At 42.5% G+C, this 14,008-nt stretch overlaps 2 protein-coding genes across 2 annotated transcripts in view; one reads left to right on the forward strand and one right to left on the reverse strand.

Moving 5' to 3' along the window:
- Positions 1 to 2,082: 2,082 nt before the first annotated feature.
- On the reverse strand, positions 2,083 to 7,619 carry LOC138211965 (type I phosphatidylinositol 4,5-bisphosphate 4-phosphatase-A-like). The gene is made up of 7 exons (XM_069172178.1): positions 7,321 to 7,619; positions 6,289 to 6,470; positions 5,256 to 5,362; positions 4,595 to 4,706; positions 4,317 to 4,369; positions 4,136 to 4,226; positions 2,083 to 3,960 (listed from the first exon to the last, which is right to left on the reverse strand). Exons 1-7 carry the CDS (start codon positions 7,421 to 7,423, stop codon positions 3,817 to 3,819), a joined length of 792 nt encoding a protein of 263 aa, XP_069028279.1. The 5' UTR covers positions 7,424 to 7,619; the 3' UTR covers positions 2,083 to 3,816.
- A 3,675-nt stretch (positions 7,620 to 11,294) lies between these two features.
- Positions 11,295 to 14,008, forward strand: part of LOC138211958 (integrin beta-like protein C) — a 4,625-nt gene continuing 1,911 nt past the window's right edge. Inside the window, exons 1-6 of the mRNA XM_069172170.1 lie at positions 11,295 to 11,496; positions 11,571 to 11,755; positions 11,935 to 12,075; positions 12,498 to 12,636; positions 12,729 to 12,906; positions 13,367 to 13,508. Of these exons, the coding sequence (XP_069028271.1) occupies positions 11,380 to 11,496; positions 11,571 to 11,755; positions 11,935 to 12,075; positions 12,498 to 12,636; positions 12,729 to 12,906; positions 13,367 to 13,508 (902 nt within the window). The 5' untranslated portion in view covers positions 11,295 to 11,379. The remainder of the gene's footprint in view (positions 11,497 to 11,570; positions 11,756 to 11,934; positions 12,076 to 12,497; positions 12,637 to 12,728; positions 12,907 to 13,366; positions 13,509 to 14,008) is intronic.

The raw sequence follows: 14,008 nt of genomic DNA on the forward strand, positions 1-14,008 counted from the left end.
ATGCAGTGTTTTCAGATCTGGAATAATGCAAAGAAAACAAGTTTATATTCATTTTTAAACAACACAATACGAATGATTTAACTTAGGAAGAGTTCAGAAATCAATATTTGGTGGAATAAGCTTGATTTCCAATCCCAGCTTCATGCGTCTTGGCGTCTCTCCACCTCTTTCACTTTGATGTTGGGAGACTTTATGACACTCCTGGTGCAAAGATTCAAGCAGCTCAGCTTTGTTTGACGGCTGGTGACCGTCCATCTTCCTCTTCATCATGCTCCAGAGGTTTTCAATGGGACTCAGGTCTGGAGATCTGGCCGGCCATGACAGGGTCCTGATCTGGTGGTCCTTCATCCACACCTTCACTGACCTGGCTGTGTTTCATGGAGCATCGTCCCGCTGGAAGAACCCTCCTCAGAGTTGGGGAACATCGTCAAAGGATGGAAGCAAGTTTTCTTCCAGGACAACGTTGTCCTCGGCTCGATTCATGCGTCCTTCACAGAGACAAATCTGCCCGATTCCAGTGTTGCTGAAGCCCCTCAGATCTTCACCGATCCTCCACCACATTTCACAGTAGGTGTGAGACACTGTGGCTCGTCGACCTCTCCAGGTCTCCGTCTAACCATTAGACCACCAGGTGTTGGGAGAAGCTGAACACTGGACTCATCAGAGAAGATGACCTTCCTCCGGTCCTCTATGGTCCAATCGTGATGGTCTTCTTCAAACATCAGCCTGGCTCGTCTTTGCTTCTCATGATGAAGGGCTTTTTCTAGCTTTGCAGGACTTCAGCCACTAAGAGCCTGTTTCTAACCGTCCTCGCCGTCCTCACTGTCCTCTTCACCCCAGCTGCTGTCTGATGTTCTTTTTGGAGGTCACTTGATGTCATCCTACGGTTGTTGAGTGACATTGGAATGAGTTGGAGGTCATCCTGGTGAGAGGAGAGTCGTTTTGGTCCTCCGTTGGTCTGTAGCTTTGTTGTCCCTAATGTCTGAAGCTTTGTTGTCCCTAATGTCTGTAGCTTTGTTGTCCCTAATGTCTGAAGCTTTGTTGTCCCTAATGTCTGTAGCTTTGTTGTCCCTAATGTCTGAAGCTTTGTTGTCCCTAATGTCTGCTGCTTGACCTCGTTCTGCTGAACTGTTCTTTGACATTTGAAGGATGGAAGCAGCCTGACGCTCACTGTATCCTTCTGCCAGTAAAACCAGAGTTGAATCTTTCTTTTCTCACTCAAAACTTTTCTTTTTAACTCATTTGGTCAATACTCACTTTTTTTTTTTTTTTAATTCCAATTACTTTTGAGGCACTAGCACTGTTTCTACCATCCAGCTGGTCCTATTGCAAGAGGATAGTGATGACCACAGCACTTTTCTTCATTAAATAAGATTTGGTTCAGGTGATCAGCTCATCAGTACAATCAGGTGATCACCTGATCAGTACCTCATTAAGTAGAATCAGGTGATCACCTGATCAGTACCTCATTAAGTAGAATCAGGTGATCACCTGATCAGTACCTCATTAAGTAGAATCAGGTGATCACCTGATCAGTACCTCATTAAGTAGAATCAGGTGTTTCTGTATTGGAATTCAACAGACTGGAATGGAACGGCTGCCGTACACATAGATGCTGATTTAAGAAACATTTGGAGTGGTCTCTGCATTTCTTCCAGAGCTGTAGTTGTTTTAATTATGTGCAAAATAAGGCAAAGAAATTACACTATAATGTATGCTTTTAACTTACATTTTTTTTAAAAGATAATTTAAGTGACAACTTATATAATTTAATTTTGTTGTAAAAACACAACATTGATTTTCCTTCCGTTTTTATTCGATTAAAAAACAAATTCCTTGTTTATTCTTCTTTTTTTAGGAATGAATAATAATGATACGCAGTAAGCTCCTTCACACAAACTCCCGATAATTAATATTTGCTTTTCTGACTTTATTCTAATTCTCTAAAGAGCTTACTTTATAATTTCTACTGTTAGGATAATATGTGTCCCAACCACTAAGTCGTCGGTAATATTTAGTGACACAAAACCTTCCACAGATTTCACTAATAAGTAAAAAATAAGAGGCACATTGGAGTCAGAGCACCTTGTTAAAAGTATCACTTTGTTTCACAATATACAAAAAAAAAAAATCCATCCACTGGAATAACATTGACAAAACATACAGTAGTAAATACATCAGTACAATGTAGTGCAACATGTTTCAGTCAGCGGGTACTTACATCAATCAGCCACGAGGGAGAAGACTGGCTCTCACAAGTCTGTACAACTTCCACTGAATATATTTACACTTTCAACACCGGAAACAAGATTTACTAGTCACAGAATTTAGTTTGATTTAAATAAGACAGATAAATAAATAAACCATTTCCCCCCCGTGTGCTTCAAGTGATTTAAATCTGTGAGTCAAGCAGGAAAAAAAAAAAAACAGCACTTTGGGACGTTTTTTTTTTTTTTTTTTTTAGTAAAAATGCATTAATATGAAAAATTCACTTCTGAAATCTTATTTATTGAGATTTTCACAAAAAAATCTGACATGTTATTGTTTTGTTAACCCAGAACTTTAGACTTTCTTTGAGATGAATAATTGTCAAAGAAAACCCAGCTGAAAAAAAATAATCATAAGAAAATCAAATCAAATGTCCTCAAAAGTCCCTGTGAGACGATGTGACCGCTGACATGCTACGGTACGAGACTACATGATAATAAAGAAAAGAAAAATGGAAGAAAGTTTTCTCAGCTAAGTCATGTCTATAATATTTTGCTCATGAACTACATTTCCTTCACCGTATTATGTTTTATTGATGAGCTTGCACCAGTTTGATTATTTGAAAGTTTACATTTAATGAACAATTCCCTCAAAAATAAAAATGCATGTGATTCCTTCTATACGCTGTATTTGAACTGATATGTGCCACTTGGCTTCGTGTGTGCTCTCAGTAGATGGTGGTCAGTGAAACAATTACATGGTGAAAGAAAAAGAAATGCCGCGTTTATTTCTGCTCTTTTCTGTCCCTGCTTTAATCACGCTGCCGGCTCAAACTGTTCAATAAAAGCTGATCCATTAAAGTCTTCATCTGAATTTAACTGCTGCAGTATTTGTTAAAGGAACAGTTTGACATTTTGGGGCTGATTTGCCGACTCGACGGGAGTTTTTAAGAGAAACATCGACCAGCCCCGTGTCGCGTCGTTAAATATAAAAGCCACAGCGCAGATACGGTTAGCTTAGCTTAGCACAAAGACTGGAAACGGAGGCAAACAGCTAGCTTGGCTTTGTCCAAAGCTAACAAAACCCACGGAAAAGAAATAATCCTACAGATTACACCCAGTAAAAGCTCAAACCATTTTGTTTAATGTTTGTTGAGTTAAAACATAAACTGTTTCCCAGAATATCATGATCTTTTTTTTTTTTATTATGAATTAATTTTTCCTGGAGAAAACAGTGATTCCTTATGATTTTGGGGGCACAAAAATGACAAAACTTTAAGTATTCAATTTAACGACTGGCAGCTCTAATCAAAAGAATTGCAGCGTCACTCTATGAAGTGTTTTATTAGTCCAGCAAGCAAGAAATTTATCAATCTACGCTCGTTTTTCCACTTGTATGTCCGACTTTTTTTTGCAAACGCGTAACAAACATCTGAAATATGTGAAACAGATGATATCGGAGACAGAAACGTGTTTAGATACTCGTGTTCTTCGTTCTACCCTTTCTCAGCCGTGATTTCAGTCGTTTTTGCAGGCAGCACCTCAGACCAGCTGCAGCTTTTACAACTCCTCGTCTCCATGCACGAACACCCCCCCTCCCCCCACCTCTCTACGTGACGTTGGATATCGGGTCGCTGATTTTCAGACACCTCCAGTAGACGGTTCTCACCATGGCGAACAGAGCGAGCACGATCAGCAGCACCCACGACACGTAGATCCCTTTGGATTGCTGGGCGGGTTTCCACGTACCGACCTGAACACAGACATAGAATATTTATTTATTTATTTATTCTGGCTTCCAAAAACCTCTTAAAAAAAAAAAAAAAAAAAAAAAAAATCAGGTTAGAAAGAGATCCTTCGAGTTTTTCCAAAGTTTTTTTTTCGGGTGAGTTTTTCCTTAGATATTAAATATCACCACAGATACACACCAGAAGTCCCGCAGTGGAGACGGCGAGGACCACGAACAGCAGGAAGCACAGCAGGCTCCTCCTCCTGGGGTACCGCCGGCCAATAGAAGAGCTGGAAATCCAAAAACCAGGAAATATTTAAATGGTCAAAAACTAAAATTCTTTGTGTCCAAGTAACAAAGAGACGTTCTGAGACACCTACACTTTTCGGCAGTGTGGACATCGAGCCAAGGTCCGGTCGGAAAACTCAGTCCACTGGGAAAACAAACAAAAGAAAGGTCAATGTGTGTGTGTGTGTGTGTGTGTGTGTGTGTGTGTGTGTGTGTGTGTGTGTGTGTGTGTGTGTGTGTGTGGCAGCTGTCTGTCTGAATCAGAAAATAATTCTGTTACACAACTGCAAGTAATTAAAGATAAGATGTGTGTGTGTGTGTGTGTGTGTGTGTGTGTGTGTGTGTGTGTGTGTGTGTGTGTGTGTGTTACCAGGAATGTATTGGAGCAATGTCCACAGATGACTCTGATGCCGACGGGCTGATGTTGCGGTTCTGGACTCTCCCTGCCGATGTGGACCGGTCCCAAGTTGATGACGCGTTTACTGTCAGAAAGAAAGTTCATTCCAAAAAATAATATAATAATAAAATGACTGAACACTGAAGGTCCGTTAATTCAGATCAATGGAAACAACTCTGACCGCTTCCACATCAACTGTTCAAGATTCAAAAAAATAAATGGATCTACAAAAACAAACTAGCAATTCTGAAATAGTTCATTTGCGGTTCCTGTAGTCGTTTAACTGAAACTTATTTCCCTGTGAGTACAAATTTGACTCCCTCAGGTTCCACGTGTCCACTAGAGATTCAGCCTTCGCCCCCAAACCTGCGAGCGTCTCCGGCCTAACAAAATGGTTTGGCGCTTCGTGTGTGTATTTGTACACATTACAGGCTGATAAGACAATCTGTGGTGTTTCAAAACACAAAGATAAAATTCCTGAGGGCAGCCAGACACACTCAAATTACTTGAAAACAAAAGCAGCATCGTGTCACCGCCGGCTGAACGGCACAGATGGTGCGGTTACGAGCCAAAGCTGAGACGAGCGAAAAATAATCCCACACCGTTTTATTTTCTTTCCTGTTTTCTGTCTCACCAGTACGGTCGTGGACAGGCGATCCTCTGAGACGTGACTTTGCAGATCAGCAGACAGTTGCAGGGACAGCGGACGTACTTCTTTCCGACGGGAGCGTTCTTTATGGGCTACACACACACACACACACACACACACACACACACACACACACACACACACACACACACACACACACACACAGACAGACAGACAGACAGACAGACAGACACACACACACACACACACACACACACACACACACACACACACACACACACACACACACACAGCGGGGGTCAAAAACAAACCTCAGACACGTCAGAGTCCAGGTTCTTCCCTGTTTTAAGGTTCTTAAATATTTCTTAAATGGTTCTTAAATGGTTCAGTTTGGATCTCATGACATGTACTTCTGCAAAATGAGATGACAGAAAGGCTTCCTGAGCGAGGAAAGATGAGACACTGATAATGAGACACTGATAATGAGACACTGATAATGGGACACTGATAATGAGACACTGATAATGGGACACTGATAATGAGACACTGATAATGAGACACTGATAATGGGACACTGATAATGAGACACTGATAATGGGACACTGATAATGAGACACTGATAATGAGACACTGATAATGCCTCGACGGCGAAATGTAACACTCAGTACGACAGTCGGACATTTTACGGTTTCCGAGTGCAGTCGAGTTCAACTTTTAGACGACTTAAGATGCTTTTTATTCTAAAACACAAATCTTTTTCTGTCTTTTTTTTTTAACTGGGCAAAGTTGAGTTTTCTCTAATCTTTACTTTTATCAACTGGATTACTGGAAATTTTACATTACGTCACATAAATCAAGGAAAAACGTAGCGAGCTTCACCGTTAAGGAGTCGCAGGTTCACTCCGGTAATAAAAAATAAAAAAACAAGACTCTTCAACGGTTGAAGGAAGGAAGTCGGTTGTTTTTATGTTGAACACTCGTACAAGTGGATGAAATGTTTCGTCGGTGTCTCGTCCGCCCCGTCGGAGAGTTGCGGGAAAGAACGCGTCCGACTCACCGTGGCTTCGTTGCAGATGCTGCACTTCACCACGTGCTGGTGCGTCTTGCCCTCCACGGATATGGCGCTCTGACAGACCCGGCAGCTGATGACCGGGGCGCTGCCGCTGTCCGGGCTGCCCTGCTGGGAGTACGGCGGCGGAGGCTCGCCTGGCACCACCGAGCTGGGGAACGGCGCCAAACCTGGAGTGAAGAGAGGGAGGCGGGTGAGGGAGCTGTGGCGCCATGGCAACAGGGTTCTCAAACACGACAACACGCCCGCTTACAGTGAAGAGGAGGAATCGGTGGAAATCACCGCACGGGCTCAGGAACACTCGGCTGCAAAGCAGACGTGTTTGAAGACTTTGTTCCCCAAGAATTTGATCAGGGTGTTTCTCAAATCAAGTTTCAGATCCGCTGAGAAACTACAAATGTTCACGTAGCAGCGGTCACGTTAAGGAACTCAGATGCTGATGTTGATAAAGAGATGAGACACTTCCTCATGGAGGTTTTCTCTTCCTCTGTGTGCATCACCCTGCAGAAACAGTCTCTGGACTTTCTGTTCACGCCTCACACTTCATATAAAATGATGCAAACTGCAGCAAATCGTCACGTTTAAAAAGCACGAAGCAGCTAATATTTGGTGCTTTTGCTTGAAACTGATTAATAAACTCAAAAATAGGTATAAAATTCTCCTCAAGTTAAGTGGTTTTGTCCACCGAACAAACTCACTCAATAAACTTCACATATTTTGAATTAAACTGCCCATTTTACACAGCAAACGTCACATCGTGTGTCATGTGTGACGTCACATCGCGGCAGCTTAAAAACGTTGTTTTACTTTAGTTAGGGAACATTAAATGTGCGTCGATTGAATTTGAACGGATTAAATCTGTTTAATGTCTGTTCGGTTCACTGCGTGCGGCTGACGACATCCAAACTGCTCGCTGGCGGGCTAACACTCGTTTACAACGTTAATTATAATAACCTCCTTTCAGCAACCTCGATAAATAGTGACGTGCTACTTGGGTGGGAAACGAAACGGCGGACGTACTCTGCGGTTTAGACGGATATCCACGCGAGCTTCCCCCGGGAGAGAAGCCGTTGGCCCCGTCGTGCTGCTCGGACAGCAGCGGCGACCGTTCCCCGTCCGCCATCGCTCTCCCGCCCGACCCGAGCCTTTCCAAACGCCTTCGGGAGAATCTCCGCAGCGGTGGGGAGTCCTCAGACCCCCGGTGGAGATGTCTCGGGAGGAGCCGGTGAGGAGATTTCAACCTCTGACACGCTCAGTTTGGGTTTCTGACATCCACATGACACGGCGAAAACACTCCCCGAACTCCGGAAGTGAAGCGACAAAAACACCAGTCATATGACTGTGAGCTGAGTCACGAATTTGATGGGCAGTGAGCTCGACCAATGAACGAGCGTGGCGGGGATAGGCGGGTTCGAAGGCGCGTTTTGATTGGCGGGACTGTGAGATCGTCGAGGTTGCGTTCAAATGCTAATAAATAGTGTACTTTACTGCGTGTTGTCGTACCTTCTCCTGCATAAAACATGAAGAAAAAAAAAGAATCCAGACAAAATGTGAAAGCAATTCAAGACAAAAACATAAAAAAAAAAAAAAAAATCTAGATTTAAATAGGAAAATAAAATAAAAAGGTTCTGTAAGGTAATAATACATCACACCAGTTTGAATGATACATGTTTGTACATTCATTTTAACTACAAGGTACAGAGAGGATGAATAAAAGCCGAGCTTAAACTGTTAAGTTTACCTCACGGAGAGAATGAACTGTATTTACAGAGGGAAGAGGACAAAAAGCAAGAACAACAAACATTCATTTTCAGATGAAGACATTTACTGAAGGCATTCCTGAGACACTCAATTTAAAATAGGTGATAGACATGAGGTCACAGCGACCTTGAACCTTGACCATTTGGGCCAAGTGGACATTTTTACCAAATTTGAAGAAAGTCCTTCAAGGGATTACTGAGTTGGTAAACTTGACAAGAATTAAAAAAATTCTCTGAAGGAAATCCTGAGATAATGGCTTCACGAGAATCAGACAGACGGACGGGGGATGCATGAAGTCACAGTGACCTTTAACCGCCAAAATCAAATTGGTTCATCCTCGCAGCCAAGTGAACGTTTGTGCCAAATTTGAAGAAATTCCCTTGAGGCTTTAGTGAGATATTGTGTTCACGACAACAGGATGGACATACAGACAGCCCAAAACCATAATGCCTCTGGCTATGGCTACTGGAGGCACAGTGATAAATGTTTTTTGTGCTGTTCGAAATGCTTTACAATGAAAGAAAATACCAAAAAAATACAATAAAAATAGAAGTGGATTTACTATTAAAATAAATAAATAATAATAAACTTTATTAGTACCATACCAGAAATGCAGCTCAAAGTGCTTCACACCAAAACAATTACATAGTGTTTTATATAAAAACAGATATAAAGGAACAATTAAAAATGTAGAAAATAAATTAGATAAAACAGATAAAATGCATAAGAAACAGATAAAACGCATAAAAAGGAATACAAGTGGAAAACATAAAATTTACCAATATGCATTTCAAGGCGTGTTAGTTCTCGTGCATGGCAGGTGTAAGAGAGCTTCAAGAGTAGCTCGTTAAAGCCTGATGTAAAGAGATATGTTTTGAGCTTTCTTTTGAAAGTATTAACTGAGCAGCTTCCCTGATATCTAACAGCTAGTTTGTTCCGCTGCTTTGGAGAGCAGCTGACAGAAGCTGAATCCCCAACTTTCTTTTGTCTGTTGCTGGGAACCTCCAATAAACCAGCAGCAGATGATCTCAGTGTTCTGGAAGGCTCATAAGTAACCAGAGAGTCAGAGCTGTAACTCGATTCGAGCCCATTCAGAGCTTCGTATGTGAGGAGGAGCTTAAAGTCAGTCCTGTGTGTTACAGGTGAACTGTGCAGAGCAGCCAGAACCGGACTGATGTGTTCTCTCCTCTTGGTTCTGGTTAACACTCGAGCTGCAGAGTTTTGGATGAGCTGAAGTCTCTCTGTTGTTTTCTTTGGTCGGCCAGTAAAAAGTGCATCACAGTAGTCCGGTTGGCTAGGAATGAAGGCATGAATCAACTTTTCAGCATCTGTCTGATTTATAAACAGCCGTACCTTGGCTATGTTTCTATAGTGGAAAAAAAAGTTTTGGTCACCTTATTAATGTGGGCCTTGAAACTTAGATCAGAGTCTAAGATTACACCCAGACTAGTTACCTCTGATCGTACCCACGGAGTTAGGAGCCCCAGATCTTTCGCCGTGATTTCTCTTTTGTTTTTGGGGCCGATGAGCAGGATTTCTGTTTTATCCTCGTTTAATTTTGATGGATCGCATAGCTGCAAATAAAGAGAACAAAAACAAATCATGAAACCATCGAGTCCTATGAGTCCTGTGGTATGAAAACTAAATCATTTGCATCCAGACTGACAACAACACCGTGTCAGAAAAAGTCGCCTCCTCTTTTGTTCCCGTCAGATCGCTCTGTGGGAAGAAAGATGCAATTCTACTTCTCATGTTATCGTCACTGAATAAAGCTCTTGACTGTCTTCCCTTAAATTACCACCTCAGCAGACGTATTACTGAAACTGGATTTCCTGACTCATTTCCTCACATCAGTGCATTATTGTTATTTTTAAACAGCGTCTTTATGAGTGTTTGTGAGACAGTAATGGTTTTCACACCTGAGTCAGGCAAGTGATAAATCTTCTCAGACATCAGAAGATCATTGTTTATTGTTGAGGCAGCTAACATCATCAGGTAATGCTGCAGTACCACACCTACTGTGTAAAATGCCCAGTGACTGAGGCTCCTGATAAAGCTGCTATTTCCCAAAGGCTGTTGGTATCTTAACAATTTATGTCGCATTTTAATATCCTCGGATTGGATCAGTAAATTCCTCCCTTTTATCGTCTTATTATGTATTTCTTATTTTTGATTATTTTATTTTTGCAAAGGAAAGTTTTGTATTGCTGCACCCACACACTATCTGTAAATATATTAACATATAGTGTAAAATACGATCTGTGTTTCAGAGAAAATTAGACACGCGATCAAAATTAATTAACGCCACCATTTTCTTAAATTGTAGGTTAGGTTAGGTTAGGTTAGGTAGTTACTTTATTAATCCCCAAGGGGACATATTTTCGCTACAGCAGCATACAGGAAAGCAATAAAGTAGGTGTTGTGTAAGAAGGTTTCTCTTTGTCTGAGTGGCTTCTACATCGGATTAAATGTCTAAATGGGCTCTTTGTGGGGTCTCTGCCACCAAACTGGCCACATGCAAGCTGCAATTGTTTCCCAGGGTCCCGCGGTTTAAGATGGTTCCTGCTCTTTACCTGCAAAATATCCCAGGAGACACAGAACAAGCAAAATGAGGGACTGAACAACCACAAAGAGACAAAAAATGACCCCAAAAGATGCAACACAACCCTAAAAAGATGCAAATTGATTTACTGACACAACACATACAAAACCAAGCAAAATGACACACACACAAAAAGAAATGCTAAATGACAACAAAGATACAGAAAAATATCTCTAAGAGATGCAAAATGCACTCAGAGACGTGATCAAAACAGTCACTACAAAATAAGCCCAAACATCCCGGCTGCATGGTTTGTTTTTGGTTTGTCTCTTAAAGTCTTGGTGTGTTGCTGCTACGTGAGGATGGCAACCGTCAATCCGTCCATGCTCTGAAAAGAAAAGACTCAAACAAACACCTGTCACCTGTACTCGGTGGGGCTGTAGGAGAGGAAAATCAAAGGACAAAAAAACTTGATAAAGTTGATTATAAATGTCTGCTAAAATGACATTTGATTTCTATCTTTTGTTTAGATATTAATATAATTTCCCCACTGACAAGCTGATTAAGATGTGTAATGGTACTCCGGTAATTCAAGGTGTTTCCTCATACCACACTGTTTCCTCGTTCCTCCGGACTGTCAACTCAATGAGGTTCTGTGTGTCAGACAGCGACTGGACAGAAAGAGGAGGAGTGAAATAGAGGCTATGTGTGGAGGTATATAAGTCTGTGTTGGTATTAGTTCACTGCCTGTGCTTCAAGAGGCTAAATCATTCGCCATGTTGCTCTCTACGTTGCTGCTGCTGCTGCTGGTCTGCAGTGCACAGGCTTCTCATTTTTATGGCACAGTGATGACCTACTACCCCCAGAGCATCAACGCAGATGGATCTGTCACGGTACGTACGGTTTCTTTCCACCCTACTTTATCTGACAGGACTTTGGTGAACACCTCTTCACTGTGAATCTACAGGTGGTCCTTCCCTATAAGCTGAACTTCCACACATGCTTGTCCGCTGACACATGGATTTGTAGCAACTGTGGGACCCAAAACTTGACTGGGTTACAACTGGTCGACCAGGAGAGCAGCGGAGATTGGTGTCAGAATGAGCAAATCATGACTCGTGTGGTTTCCAGTTTCCCTCCTTTCCAGCTTGTGTGAGTGCACCTCGACACCGTACAAAAGTTACGATGACAAAATCCAAAACCTCCTTTTCCCAAATTGAACAATAGCCTTTTGAGAAGAAAAACAAAAATCATGCTATCAACTTCAACAGACATCATGTTTGGGGGGTAAACCCAGTGACATCTAACTTTGTTATGAACGTCCATTGAAGGTTGGCGGGTGGTAACTGGATAAATAACATCAATAATGGCATCGTATCATGGAGAGCCGTGACTCTGGTGGAACTCAGGCACCGGTCCGACACCGGCAAACCCAACGCGTCACCCCAGACCACCATGCTGCCAGCTGTGAGGTAAGCCTCCGTCTTGTCTGTGTTTTTTTTGCAGTGAAAAAAAGGACTAGCACAAAGCGTTATGTTGTTTAAATACTGTAAAGAAGCGACGGATTCAGTCTGGAAAAGGGAAATCTGCTGAATTAGGTTCAAGTTCTTAGAAACGTACGCAAGGAATTTCTTCTGGTAAACACCTGGAGGCATGTGACTGAAAGGAACCCATACCAACGGTATGGAATTCACGAGGTGGAAATTTGACTGGTATGCATAGTGTGAGGAGGCTGGGAGACTGATGAGAAAGCCCGAGGGCGTCCAACTGAAGGATGGAGGACGACAGGTCCGGAAAGCTCTTAAGAAAACGCACTTCTTGGAAGAGCCAAGGTGAGACAGAAAATCTGCACAAAATTAAAACAATTGCGACGTTCTTTCTCTCGCTTTCTAAGAGTTCCTTCAAACTGCCAGAGAGATTTCGACTTGTTGGCGTTTGACCCTGATGGAGACGAGGTTAAATGCAGATATGGAAACGATTCACTGTCCGAGTGTAACCCCTGCACACCGCCGTCCGTCCTCAGCCTCTCACCTGTGAGTGAACCGAAGTCCACCGCAGCTCTGATTCTGGTTATTGTCATGCCAGAGAAGACGTTGCAACAGACCCTGATTTGTTCTTTTTGCAGTCCTGTACTCTGTCATTCAGGCCCACCAACAGCAGCAATGAAGGTCCGTACGCGGTGCAGCTGGTGATGGAGGACTTCCCCCGGCAGACCATCAGCCTGACTCAAACCAACGGTTTGCAGGAGGTGAAAACTACCAGCGACTCCATCAGCAAAATACCGCTCCAGTTTATTGTGAGAGGTAAGTGTTCATGTGTGGACGGTCTGGATGTTACTGACGTACAGTAAGTTGTTGAGTTGTGAGACAGTATTTGTGTATACGTGGCACTGTGGATAGGAGCGGTGGCCAGCTGCTCAGTTGATCCACCAATCAGAAAATCTCAACAACTCCTGCATGGATGACTGTGACATTTTGCACAGAGATTTGTTGTTTCCACTGGATGAATCCCAAAGGTTTTGGAGAACCACTGACTTTTTACGCAACGACCATTGTACATTTTTGGGTGGAGGAACTAGTGCGACACTGAAGCTGGTGACACGAGAGTTAATTTCAGAGGACGACTAAAGTTATTCGGATTCATCCTCTGGGCCAAACGAGATATTCTAATCTCTGTATGTCTCTTGGATAGATCAGTCGGCTGTTTCCATCTTGAGATAATTACAGTATGGCTGATATTGTTGTTTTGTCTGTATTGTTGCAGTGGATCCGGCGGTGCCGTCCTGCACAGAAGGCCTCTATCTGCCCAAGTTCCTGCCTCCGACTCCGGCTAACAGAGCTCAGCTCTACACCGCTGTCAATCAGAAGCTGGAAATCACCATCTATGCAGAAGCAAATAACTCCACGTAAGTGAAACAAAAACACATTAGAGATAAGTAAGAAGTTAAGATACCACCAGTTCACGATATGCTACAGAACTGGTCAGACCAGAAGTAGCAAGGTTTTTTGTTCTGTTCATGCTGGTGTTTTGTGTTTGGTTTGGACAAGCCTCTGACTCAGAGAGGCGCTGGGTTTGAAGTTCACAGGGATGTGGTATTTGTTGAGTTTTTCAGATTCTCCAAACGTGATTTACAAAACAGGTTTGACAAGGCAGATCCAACTGCGTTCTGCTGGCAGGACAAACAGTGTAAAAAGTAGGTTCAATCCAAATACTACAAATGCAAAGAGTTTTAAAGGCTAATATCGCTTTATCACGAAGGAAACTAAATTAAAAATAAATTTAAGTCCGACGCCAGGTGAGAGCAGCAGACGAGCTGCCAAAGCGTTCGGATCACGTTGTCACAGAAAAATGACTTTGTGTTATTTGTAGGTGGGGAGGTTTTGAAAATGTAACTCAACTAGCGTT

Source organism: Embiotoca jacksoni, unplaced genomic scaffold (genome assembly GCF_022577435.1).
Source record: "Embiotoca jacksoni isolate LCO1_2020_lvr unplaced genomic scaffold, fEmbJac1.0.p SCAF_51, whole genome shotgun sequence".
Classification (NCBI taxonomy): domain Eukaryota; kingdom Metazoa; phylum Chordata; class Actinopteri; family Embiotocidae; genus Embiotoca; species Embiotoca jacksoni.